This window comes from Mustela nivalis (genome assembly GCF_964662115.1).
Source record: "Mustela nivalis genome assembly, chromosome: 5".
In the NCBI taxonomy this organism is placed as follows: domain Eukaryota; kingdom Metazoa; phylum Chordata; class Mammalia; order Carnivora; family Mustelidae; genus Mustela; species Mustela nivalis.
Window position 1 is genome coordinate 31,895,132 of NC_139024.1, and position 12,963 is coordinate 31,908,094.

Consider the following 12,963-nt stretch of genomic DNA (forward strand, 5'->3'; position numbering starts at 1 on the left):
GGGGAGGCTGAACCGCCGAGCCCCGCCTGGGTTTATTACATCCCAGCCACCGGCAAAGGTTAGGAACGCGCATTTAGAGACGGGATAATCCGAGTTTAAATATTAACAGTAAAAGCAGAACCGGTGGAATATTTACCTAGAAACTGAGCAGATCTCCTTTTGCCAAGGGAGAGGAGCGCGGAGGAGGCCCGGCTCCCAGGCCTGCGGCTCTGGAGCGGCGCTTCCCCGCGGGGTCCCCGGGCCGGCCAAGACCCACCTCGGAAGCTTCCTCAGATTGTGGTTAAGGGGGAGGGCCGCGGACCCCCTCGTTTTGCCAAGTCGATCTGAGTCTGCGGAACTAGGTCCAAATCTTCTGCTTTGTCATATTCTCCTTTTTAAGGGTCTCCCCGACCAACACAAAAGGTGGAGGAAAGTACGTTGGATCAATAGCAAAGATTGTTATTTAGATAACGAATTAATCTCCCTGTTATAATACTTTTATAGTGAACTTTGCACCCCGTCCATAAGAAAAAGGAATTTAAAGGAAAAAAAAGTCTCAAACAGGATTAAGGTTTTAATTACAATTCCCTATCGAAATAGTATGTTTGATGAGCTGATCTTATCAATTAATAGTAACATTAAAGCTCAAGAAACAGATTCACGGAATATATGCTTAAGGGCGTCTTTTAAAAGTAATCGCACCCAGGGAACTAGCGGGGCAGCAGGCCAGCGATGCGGCGTCGAAGCCGGTTTCGGATTCGCGTCTGCTTGGACTCGGCCAGTGCGGGGCGCGCATCTGGGGCTCAGGCTGGGGCGGGGGCGGCGGGCCTGGGAGACGCGGCCGCGCGGGGTGGGAGGGAAATAATAAATAACGAACGCCTCCTCCAAGCTGAGGCCCACATCAAAGTTGGGGCCCCGCAAGGACCGTGCAGTTCACTGCGTTTGGGTCACCGTTATATTCCAGGGGCAAATAAAGTAATTTGAACATGCACCAACAGTTTTCCATAAAATACGAGTTAAAAGAAGTAATAGAACTAATCACTGTCTCCTCAAATCAAGTAGAAAACATTTCAATGCACTAATTAGAGTAATTAGAATAATAAGCCTCTGCCTATATGTGGTAAGACAATGTGTACAAACAACTTTATTTAATGTATACTGGTAATCAGCGATGCGTGCCTGCTTGAATGCTTAGCGCAATAAAACTACCCTCCGTCCGCCCAAACAATCAAATACAAATTAGTTTAATGATTGTGCCTGCTGAATGTCTTAGAAATCCACAGGCAGAGGCGAGTAAATAGAAGCATCCTTGTTTGCGTGCGTCCCCGCCCGGGCTGGCCGCGGGGCCCGGTGAGTGGCCGCGGGCTGGCGCGGCGGGAGCGAGCAGGAGGCCCTGCGCGCCCGGCACAGGCCGGGCCGGGCGCCAACACCGACCTGCGCCCCGCCAGAGCCCCTGCTTCCGTCCCTGGCGGCCCTCCCAGCCCTCCTCAGACAGCTGCCCGCCCCCGTGGCCCCGCCGCGCCCCCAGCCCCCAAGAGCCCCCGTTCCCCGCCAGGCCTCACCTCCTCCATAGGCAAAAGGCCGTGTTAGAACTACTAGCGCCCGACTACAAGGGTTTTTAAGAATTGAGTGATTTCTTCCCACTAGGCGACTCCTCCTGGGCACCTCGGAGGGCTAAGCGGAGGTGGTGGGGGCGTCCGCCCTTGCTGGGAAAACCCAGACTGCAGAGCAGAACCCCAGGCCTGCGGTCCTGGGGCGCGGCCCCTCCCCGCTCGCTTGACTGGGAGGCTGGGGTGCCCAGAGGAGCTCCCTGGTTCCCTTCGTTGGGGACCTGCTGTCTCTCCAGGGTAGATAAAAGGGCGACTTTAGGCTCAGCAGGGAGCGGGCGGTTTCCGAGGGGTTTAGAGGTTCGCTTTCTTCCACGCTTCCCCACTCGGTGGGCAGGTTCTTCTCCGCTGGAGGCCGGGAGCTGAGGTCTGGAGCAGCCAGAAGTTTCCTGGGTGTGGGCTGAAGGGAACGTGCTTCAGAACTTCACTTGCCAGCTCTCTCCCGGCTCCCTTGCTCCACTCCAGGCTCCACTCCTAGTCGCCCCCCGAGCAAACAAATAAACTCTACTTCCCCTCTCCTCCCCAGTTGTCCCTCCTCTGCCCCCTTCTCTCCGGGCATCACCTCCCACGACTGCCTCTTTCGTGCAGGAAGCAATGTCCTGGGCCCAACTTGGCAGAGTCACTCGGAAAAGCCGCGCAGGCAGAAAGCTCGGAGAGTCGCTCGCCCCTGGACCCTCGTCGCTCCGTCATCCCTGCGCCCCAGCGCATCTCTGCCCCGGCCGCACGCGCCCCTAGAGAGGCCCCACCAACTCGCTGCGACTGTAACCAACTTTCCCAGGAGCGGCAGCTGTCCCCAAGGCTTCTGCCCTCCTCCCCCTAGCCACCACCTCTATCCTCAGCCTCGGGTGGGCGAGACCACCAATCCTTGACTGCCTCTCCCCACCCCGGTGTCCCTGGAGAGTGAGAGTGTTGGAGTAGCCCGCGACGTCGGGGCGAGCAACCCTCCCCCTAAAGATTCGGACGTCGGAGCCGCTGGAGCCGCTGGAGCCGCAGGGTCCCCGGGTTCCTGGCAGACACTGTGGGGCTTTTCTGTGTCCCGGAGCGAGAGCCGAGGGCCTGGGCTGGAGACGGGACAGTCGGGCCCCTCGCGCCCCTCTCCTCCCTCCGCCGGCAAGCTGGGGGGGCGGGGCGGGGTGGGCCTTCCTTTCAGCGGCCGGGCCTTCCCCCAAGTGGGGGTTCCCGGCCTGGCTGGGGGCGCCTCCTCTGCGTCCGAGCACCGAGCTGCAGCCGGCCGGCAGCACCCTCGCCAGCCTCGGCCAGGCGCTGTAACAACTTTGAAGGAATATTTTGTTAAGGGAGCAAACAAACAAAAAGTTATTAATGTCAAATCACTGTCTCCAGAATCGTGTGCTGTGGAACATCAAAATTCTTCTGCCGGAATGAGATTTCTGATCAGAAAGAGGGAAAGAACTCCCCACCCTTTCCACGAGGACTTGCCTGAACCTAAAAGCCCAGTGATTTACAACGGCTAATTTGTGTTATACACCCCGCAAGAAACTTTTTCTTTCTCTCCACTCTCCTGCCAAACTCTGGCCATATTTTTGTTGTGTGTGGGCTCCCCCCACCTCCCGCCTTTAAACAACAGACCCAGAGGAAACACTGGTGGGAGGAAAAATAGATGCCCCATATCAAAAAGGATGCAGATTCAAATGTACTCCACAGCGAGATTTCCTATTGCCGTCGTTCTGCACACCGAGAGTTAATCGTATACAATTTATAACAATCAAAATCCCCTCCATATTGCTCAGATGGGGTCCTAGTGCTCCCCTGTCTTTCTAAAATCAGTGACAAGTGAGTCTTTGTGGGGCATTTATTTCCTTCTTTTTTTCTAGATGACAGCTCCCCATTCTGAGAGCAGAGAGCCCTTTGCCGCCAGCTCCAGCGCACTCCAGAGCCCAAGCTCTCCACGTACAAATCGCATATGGAAGTTTTTGCCCCCCCTCCCCCCAAATCCCAGACAAAGAGCTATAAAAACTCAGAAAGACGTGAAAGGAATAAACTTTAAGATATAGATGCACTTTTACTGGTGTATTAAATAACATTTCAGACATTTTTTTTTTAAAGAAATACATCTTCATGTTATCAACAACCAGAATTCTAACAATAAGAGGCCAGGGTTGTTTTGATGGGATATGATATTGTTTGTAAAACCTCTAACAGCTAAGCCAAGCAGAGTTGTTGTTATTAAGGTAAAGGGAAAGTACTACGTGGTAAAGTTAATTAACTTTTTTTTTCCTTAAAAAATAAAGGAGGAAATAAATTTCCTAGCTTCCCACAAAACACAAGAACAATGTGAAAATATTCTGCTTGTTTATCTCCATAACCAAGTGAAGCCTTTAGGAAAACTAAAAGCCATTTTCTGGCACTTCTGTGCCCACCTCTAGATAAGGAAGCATTGAAATAACTCTGGCCCAAGTTCTACCAAGGTAGGCAAGTTTACTCCTTGATTTTCTAGTTAAGTGGCAAGCCCCTGCCACTTTTGCATTATTTCCTGTACTGAATCAAGTGCTGAGAATAGACACCAGGAGCCCTGGTTCTCTCCTACCACCATCTGCCCCCCTGTTAAGAGATTATGCGTCACTGAAACAAGTAAACTTTCTTGAATACGGATAATGTTGGTATAAAATTTAGCTGAACATCCCATTTAGTCCTATTGTCAAGATTCATTGCTCGTACCTCCAGATGCATTTTTCATTTTAAATAGACACTGTCCCTTTTGCCTCACTGAAATCTACAAGCAGACCCAAAGAAACACTTTTACCTTTGACCCTCCCTTCACCATCCGTCTTTCTTTTTCGGTTAAAAGCTCCATTCTTTATCTCATTCTTTAACTTGTCTAGGAATTCAATAGAATCTAGAACACAGTTCTATAAACTGATTGAAAAATCAACAAAGACAAATCACAGAAGCCAGTGACAAAACGATAATTTCTCTCACCCAGCAACCCAAGCACTACCCAAGTTGCTTCCACAGTAAGGCAAAGTGAAAGGCAAAAGAAGGTAGCATAGAGATATACAGGTACCAAAGCCCTCCCATGCTAGTCTCCCCCATTGTTGCTGTTGCATCTCTTTATTAGTGGCTCTTGGAGAAATAAGAAAATAAGAGTGATGAGTGCCTCTACTAAAGCCATTTCATCAGAAAACCTTGCCAACCAGTGTGTGGCTTCCACTGGTAGGAGCAGGACTGGAAGAAGGGCTCCTTTGTGGCTGCCATCTCTAATACACAGGAGGTAACTTCATGGGAACTGAGAATGTCTACAAGTGCCAAGCATAATATTATTTGTGGCCATTCCCTCTCTCTGACCTTCATGTAACTCTCCCACATGATCATTTCTCCCCTATCTTATACCATAAATTTAAAAAAGTGACATGTTTGGAGGAAACAACGGGAGCTCTTGCAGAAGACCGCATTCTGCACTATTGTCTTTGGGGGAAAGAAAGCGTTTGTCATTGTGGCTGGCCAACATCTTAGGGATGACTGCCCCACAAATATCTCTTAGTGGCAGTGATGGAGTTTTTCATTCTAGCATGTAAGACATTCCCCAAACCGGCATGAAACTGCCTGAGTAGCTTTAGAATCTGAACGGCAAGCATGGGTCAAAACCATGGCGTGTCCATTTAACACGTGATGGTTTCTAGTCAGTAGCCCCTGTGGCTAAGAACAAAAACCGCCTTCTCAAGGTCCACTAAAATGCCCTGCAGAGGGCAGATGCTGCTTGTTTTCTGCCTACAATGGAGGAGGATATTGACCCAGAACTCAAATCTATACCCAGCTTAAACATTTTACCCATCAGCATGTCTGCGGTCACAAAACACTTCTTCTTTCTGTCACTTCTCGTTCAGACTATTGATAAGATCATTTGGCTGAATCTGTTTGGGACCTGTGTAATATTGACTAGGAGTTAGAAAAGATGATCAGATGTAATAAGCCCAGAAACTGCCTTTCAAAATGGACATTTATACTTAAACCAGTGTTCCAAGGAGGACTTTAAATACATCAGCAAACTTGTAAACTAACCAAACACTGCTTGGATGTTGCACTAACCCTAAACTGATTTTGGTAGGTATAACGTTCTCTCTAAGAATATCTGAAACAATCTGTGATTAGCATCACAGCCTTGAATGTCTTCCATACATTCTCCCCCCCTCCTTTTTTTTCTCACCCTGTTTTAGAGCCTGTTTGCTTGCCTGAAGAGAAACAGACACTACTGTATAAACCATTGCAAAACCTATTTTTCCCTCAAAATCTAACAGAAGTAATACATGGGATCTACCAATAATCACTTGGTAAACACACATTTTGCATACTGTCAGAGATACTCTTTGTTGAAAGATACTTGTTATTTATTAAAAAGAATAATACCTTTAACTAAGCTTTGCATTTTTAGATACCAAATAACGTGAGCACATGTGCATAAAGATTAAAGTCCACCTAGTTCCACTGATGCTCTCAAAAAAAAAAAAAAAAAAAAAAAAAAGCACAATCAGTTAAGGTAAAGGTGACCTGGAAAGATGTAGGGATATCTGCATTTATTTAAAAGGGATAAACATCTCTTTGTCAGACCATGAAATGGCAAACAAATGGAAGCTCAAACCCAATGACCATTTCAATTTAATGCTATAGGTGTAGTGACTGAAAGGTCTGGGACTGATAGTTTTTTGCAATGAAAAGTGAAAAAGAATCAGAACAGTAGTCTCTCTTAAAAAAAAAAAAAAAAAGCTCTGAAAGTTATAAACATGAAACCTGGCAGTATACGCATAAAATTTATTCCAAAACTTTATGAAGTATAAAGGAAGGGAAGTATTTTACACACAACTCAACTCAGTCAGTATAAGGTCTAGGGTTTTCTCCCCCCTTAAAACTTGGCACTATCTTTAAAAATAAAATAAAGATATTTCAATAATTAGAACAAACTATGAAGGTATTGTGCATTTCTGTTTTATGTAGATAATAAAATATTACTTTAACATAAATATATAAGGATCTCTGCGTTTTTATTTTCCCCACAAGCACAACCAAATGTACCAAAACAAAGTATTCTTAAAGAGACTGAACAAAAAAAAAATTACATCCCATATAGATTTTGCTCATCTACTCATTTAAAGCTACAGAAAAACAGTTTCCAGAACCTTTTTGCTTTGAAAGAAATAAATATACATTGAGGCAGGCCACTTAAAAATGATATGAAAATATTTCCCTGGGTAGCATTAAAAAAAAGAAAAATAGACAAAGAAACATTTAAACTATTTCTGCATTTCAAAAGACAGATATTAAACATATATACATAGTGGTAAGGTTCAGTGGTAACTTTCGTCTTCGTAAACCTATGAGAGTCAGAGGAGCTATGGACAGGTCCCCTGAACTCCAGCATCTGACCTTACTCACTTGGTAATAAGAATCTGAAAATTCATTTCCTCCCTTTACCATTGGCTATTTGCCCCGCTCTGGATTGCTTCACTAAAGGCCAGTCCCCACACCTCAGGAACAAGCAGCGTGACGCACCCCGAAGCAGCAACTCCGTGCCCATCTCCTTGTGACATTCGTTGGGGGAAATGAAATACAGGCAAATAAATATGCCCATTATAAGTCATCATTTATCTTGCAAAAACATTGAAAATGAAACAATCACAGGTGTTTGAAAAGACAATATAAAGCATATTTCCTAAAACCTTAACTACTGAGTGCAGTGCTAATCTTGATGCTGAATCATAATTTCATGGTACTGAGAATTTATTTTTTTAAATAAAAATTTGCCTAATACTTAACCAGAAAAAAAAAGCCCCAAACTTTTAAGATTAATAAAAAGTGTTTTCCCTTTGAGCGCCCTTTTGTGCTGATTATTTTTAAATATTTTAACTGATCACAGTTTAATGGTATTTATTTTCAATACAGTTAGAAGTTTTTTCACCTACACTTCCCAGTAGAGTCTTTTGTTATGGAAGTTAACCATTTTCCATCAAGGTAAGGTAAAAAAACGCACTTAAAACTATTAACAAAGGGAGAAAAGGAAGGATAGAAAATAGCATTTTTTCCCAGTTCATTTGGCTTCCTTAGTGAAAGAGGGGGGAAAAGCTGTCCAGGTCAAACTGGTATTTTCTGTAATAAGTTATGAGAAGAGGGTGTGGGACCCTAAATGTGATTTGATAAACAAATGAGCTAGTGAAGACAAAACCAGTCTAGAGTGGAGATATTCTCTTATTCATGTGGGTATTTGTGTGGTAAGAAACAGTCTATGCATACACCATTAAGTTCCCAGATTATTTTCTTTATGCTAAAAAAAAAAAAAAAAGCTATTAGAGGAACAAAGTTTAACTGCTGCTGTCAGCACAAATAATTCCTCATAATTAAGTTATTAAAACCGAAGGCAGAGAACTATACAGGGGTTTCTGAAGATATATATTTCCCTAGTTCTCTTCAAAGTGCCACTTTCTGTTGGACAACTCTGGAAATATATTTAACCTCCACACTTCCTCTGAGCTCTTTCACAATGGGCCCGCCTGATAAAATGAAGCAATCAGTCACTCACTATCGATTTTTCTTTTTCTCCCCCTCCACAACCTCCCCCAGAAACACTGCCTGAAAATGAAGTTTACTTTGTGGCTGGTAACAAAAACCAATGCTTGACTCATTTTTTTGTATTCTAAACCGGATTCTTGCCTTGGATAAAGCGGGTAGACCATGCACGTTTCCTGAAAGCAGAGAATGCTTTATTTTGTATGAAGCCAATCATTTTTGCTTTGGTAAAAGAACCAAATAGATGGTACACCAATATTGGGGTCAGGTGCGGGGGGGCGAATGTAACCAAAGTTCACAAACAGTGAGAAGAACAAGGGGCAACGCGAGAGCGTTGGAAATGGAGAGTAGCCAAGAGCTGGCTTCAACTCTCTCTGCTGAATAAAACCAAACAAAACCAAACAAAACCCGGCAATTTCAAAATTGAAAAGAAAGATATGTTCATGAATTTGTTCATGTAAACTTCAATTTTCCTGCAGTGCAAATTTATGTGGTTAAATTCTGACTACATCAAAGAACATGTGTATTTTCCCCTCTTTCCTGATGAGGATCCACATTGAATCAACACAGCAGCATGTGCCAACTCTGAGCATCAGGAAGCTGTTTGTGTTTATCACGGTTTGGTGGATTTTTTTTTTCTTTTTGGTAATTTATTTAGTTTTGCCAGGTATTTAACTCAGTGCTTGCCATCTCTCTTTCTCTCTCTCTCTCTCTATTACACACTCTCTCCTCACTCTCTCTATGAGACACTCCACTCCATTGCCTGGGTACTAGCCTGTAAAGGTCAAAACACATCATTACACCTGCTACCGTTTAAAGGATAGTCCAGTGCCTTAGTTGCTTTCCTTATTATTACTTTTTTCTTCTTAAGGGACGGGGAAATAATAATTAAAATAAAAGAACAATCAGAAGTTAGAGAGGGAACAAGGGGGCCGGGAAAGGGCCGTGGACCGTAGGGGAGGGGGAGCCCCGCGCTCTGCCCCTCCCCCCGCTCGAGTTCACTGGACGGGCGTCTGCACCCCGTGGTGTGGTGGCGTGTCCCTACTCCCCCCGTACACATCCTCGGCGCCCGGCAGAGTCCCTCCGGGAGGGGTCATCCTTTTCTCTTTCTGTCTCCTGTTACAAAACCAAACTCTCACCACCTCCTTCTCCAGCTGTAAGCTGTCCGCGAGGGAGGTGATCTCCTGGGCCGAGGGCTTGGGGCATTTGAGGAAATGGCTCTCCAGAGCCCCCTTGACGCTCACCTCGATGGAGGTCCGCTTTTTCCTCTTGCGCCCCTGCGCTGCGATCTTGTCTATGCTCGTGGGGCTGCCCGAGGACGAGTCCGCCTCCTCCAACCACTTGTTCAACAAAGGCTTCAGCTTGCACATGTTCTTGAAGCTCAGCTGCAGGGCCTCAAACCTGCAGATGGTGGTCTGCGAGAACACGTTGCCGTACAGGGTGCCCAGCGCCAGCCCCACGTCCGCTTGGGTAAATCCCAGTTTGATCCGGCGCTGCTTGAACTGCTTGGCGAACTGCTCCAGGTCATCCGAGGTCGGCGTGTCCTCGTCCGAGTGCGGGTCGTGGTGCGCGCCGGGGTGGCCCGGCGGGCCCTGCGGGGGTGGCGGCGGCGGCGGCTGCTGGTGCGGGTGCGAGTGCGGGTGAGGGTGGTGGTCGGCGTGGTGCGGCTCGTCGTGCGCGTCCCGCAGGCCGTGGTGGTGCAGCCCCGCCGGCTGTCCGCCGGCGCCCAGCATGCCGTTCACCGTGAAGCTGGGCTGCGAGTAGAGCAAGCCGCCGTTGGACGCTCCCATGGAGGGCGGGAGGTGCGCTGCGGCCGCGGCGCTCCGCCATGCCCCGGGCCCCGGGTGGTGGTTGGCGGCGTGGTGCACCAGATGCGGCGGCCGCTGCTGCTGCTGCTGCTGTTGTTGCTGCTGCTGCTGCTGTTGCTGCTGCTGTTGCTGCTGCTGGTGCTGCTGCTGCAGGGCGCCTGGCCCGTGCAGCTCGTCGCCGCGGCCGCCCTGCTGTACCACCACCGAAGGCTTGATGTCCGGCTGGCCCAGGGGGCTGGTGGACCACGGAGAGCCGTCGCCGCCGCCCCCGCCGCCGCCCCCGCCCCCGCCGCCGCCGCCACCGCCCCCGCCGCCGCCGCCGTGGGACAGCGCGGTGATCCACTGGTGAGCGTGGCTGAGCGGGTGCCCGTTGCTCTGCAGCGCGCCGTAGTCGCCCTGCACCAGGCTCTGAGCCTCGCGGTAGCCCCCCGCGCCCTGCTGCATGCCGCCCGGCGGCTCGGCGTGCACGATGGAGGCGCTGGAGGTGAGCAGGCTGTAGTGGTTAGACGCTGCGGTCGCCATGACTCTCGGAGCCGGACTGAGCGCTCCGGTTAAAGGAGCCGCGCATTTGACAGTTACTTTTTCGCCTCGGGCTCCTCTGCTCGCTCGCTCTCTTTCTCTCTCCTCCCTCTCTCCCCCAGCGGGCAGCTCCGACGCCCGCTCCGACGCCTTCTGTTGCTGCTCCTGCTATTACTGCTGCTGCCGCCGCCGCCTCCCGCCCGCCCTCGCTCTCTTTCTCCTCCTCTCCCTCCTTCTTGCTCTCGCTCACTCTCTGACTAGCTCCGCGCTCCCCCCTCTCCCTGCTCTCTCCAGCTCTCTCCCGCTCTCTTGGCAGCGCCAGCTCGCAGCGGCACGCGCCTGGGCCCCGCCCCCTCCGCCCCCTCCCATTGGCTCCGCGCCCTTTGATTTACGTGGATACCGCTAGCAACCTCCCAGGCCGGCGCCACTGATTGGCGTAGAGGTGCCCCCTCCTCCTCCCTCCCGCCCCCGGGCGCCGAGTCCTCTCAGCCCTCCTCCAGTTCCCCCTCTCCACCCAATTCAGATTCTCTTAGTTCTCACCACCCTAGCTCCCCAACCCCGGGGCTCCTCCGCCCCTCTGGGATGAGCCCCGCCCCCCATCTGTCTCCCTAGCAGACAAGCTGGGCGCGGGGTGTGTGGGGGGGTTGGGGTGGCGGCGGGGTGCTGGCCTCGCGGGGGTGTTGGTGGTGGGGCGGCCTCAGCCCTCTTTCGACCACAGCCACTTGGAAGACTCGGATGTGTGGGGAGGTGGCGGGTGTGTGTGTGGGTCTACCTTCTCTTCCTATTAGGGCTGGGGTGGGGGGTGAAGGAGAGAGAAAAAGAATGGCAGAGTCTCAGGGAGCCAGGGGTAGTCCCATTTTTATTCACCTTGGGACACACACACACACACACACCAGTGTTTCTTAAACCTAGAGCCAGAAGCCAGACTTGTCCCCCTGTTGAAGTCTCCTTCCGCCCCCCCCCCCGCCCCCATGGTTAAATTTTCAGTGTCCACGTGCTCCAAAACGTGCGGACACTTTTGCCCCCAGTAAAGGTCCTCTTCTTTCCCGTCCAACCCGCCGCTAGCGCAGGCTCTCTTCCCTTTAGGTTCCAGGCCCAGTTGTCTCCCAGCCCCTGAGCGGGGACCCCTTGAGAGGCTGGCTCAGCCTACGCTCGTCCGCTAGTGAGAACTCCTGTAAAGGCGCGGAACTGCTCGCTCTGACAGCGCAGCGGCCTGGACTGAAAACAAAACAAAACTCAGAAAGTCTCCGTCAGATTCACACACTGGGGCGCGCACACAGTTTTTGGTTTAGTAAACCAGGAGCCAGGAAGGGCGGACCTTTGCCTGGTGCAAGGCTGCGGGAGTGCAGCTAAAGGTGCTCCGTCTCCGGGTGCGGTGACGGCACCGAGGGCCGCTCCGGGAAGCCGAGATCTGGGGCTGCGTACGCGCTTCCCAGAGCGGCAGGCGTTTTTCGATGCAACTTTTCCGTTAGCTGCTTCGAAAGGGTGGACCGGTGTGTGAAGGAAAATGGGCTGATGCTAGGGGAATCTTCCTAATTAGTAACTTCTACGGGCGCCAGCGGGTGGGGCTGGTCTAACTCAGCTCTCAGGCGCTCGCTAGCGAAGAAGCTCCCGGCTTAGCCTTCAGCCTTGAACTCCAGAACAGGACTGTGGGACCGTACGCTGGCTGCGCCGCTCTACCCAGCGCGAGCGCGTCGCGCGGTCCGTTCCCCAGCCGCCCCGAGCAGGTGCCTGCCGCGGTTTTAGGAGCCTGCGAGCGGGGTAGGAGACACTCAGGCACGGACCCAGGCTGGCGCAGTGGGACCACCACGAAGGGCCAAGTGAAGGGCGCGGATGCTGCGAAGAGAATCAAAAGTTGCTGCTGGGAAGAGGGGAAAAAAAAAGACCCCAGGGAAAGTGAATCGCGTCCCCACCTCTCACCCTTCGCCCTTCGCGTTGCAGCGCTGGCGCTGCCGGTGGTCTTGTGTTCGTGAAGGAAGCCAAAACAACGCTCAAGGGGAGCACTTTGGGGCCTCCGAGCATCTTAATCTAGACAGCAAAGTGGAGCGGGCCAGAGAATTCATCACGACTAACGAGGAACGAGCTCTTCGGGGAGTGGCTGAGCTGTTTATAAATCACCACGTTGAGCACCCGCCCGGGCAAGGCGCTTTGGCTGAGGATTTCCACGTGCCCTGTGTTTATGAGAGAGTGTGTGTGTGGGAGAGAGAGAAATGGTTAGGGGAGGGGCGATCCCACAGGCCGCCAACCGGACGGACCTGCATCCCCCCACGCGCGCACCCGCGCGGCGAGGCGAGGACACACACGGAGTGGCGCTTGGTTCCAGCGCAAGCGCGGAGCCACTCAGGCCGCGCGCCTGGGGGCTGCTAGGAATCCCATAACTTTGCCCGGCTAGGAAAAAAAGAAAAAGTCCTAGCCTCAGAGCGCGCAGACTCGGCGGCTGGCGCCTGAGGCTCCTATACTGGGAGCGGAGGGGCTGGGCGGCGGGCAGGACCGCCTCCTCGCGACGGCAGCCCGGAGTTCCCCGCGCGGGGCGTGCG

The 12,963-nt window shown here is 51.0% G+C and overlaps 1 protein-coding gene across 2 annotated transcripts; it reads right to left on the minus strand.

Moving 5' to 3' along the window:
• Nucleotides 1-3,586: 3,586 nt before the first annotated feature.
• POU3F2 (POU class 3 homeobox 2) lies at nucleotides 3,587-12,757 on the minus strand. Of its 2 annotated transcripts, none has more exons than XM_082731864.1 (2): nucleotides 12,347-12,757; nucleotides 3,587-12,262 (listed from the first exon to the last, which is right to left on the minus strand). In XM_082731864.1, exon 2 carries the CDS (start codon nucleotides 10,427-10,429, stop codon nucleotides 9,098-9,100), a length of 1,332 nt encoding a protein of 443 aa, XP_082587990.1. In that variant the 5' UTR covers nucleotides 10,430-12,262; nucleotides 12,347-12,757; the 3' UTR covers nucleotides 3,587-9,097. The 2 variants fall into 2 exon arrangements, with proteins under 2 accessions (XP_082587990.1, XP_082587991.1); XM_082731865.1 differs by having other exon boundaries at nucleotides 12,340-12,757.
• Between the last annotated feature and the right edge of the window lie 206 nt (nucleotides 12,758-12,963).

What these genes read in the sequence shown, in the direction of transcription:
- POU3F2 (XM_082731864.1), bottom strand. Translation starts at nt 10,429, where the DNA reads ATGGCGACCGCAGCGTCTAACCACTACAGCCTGCTCACCTCCAGCGCC.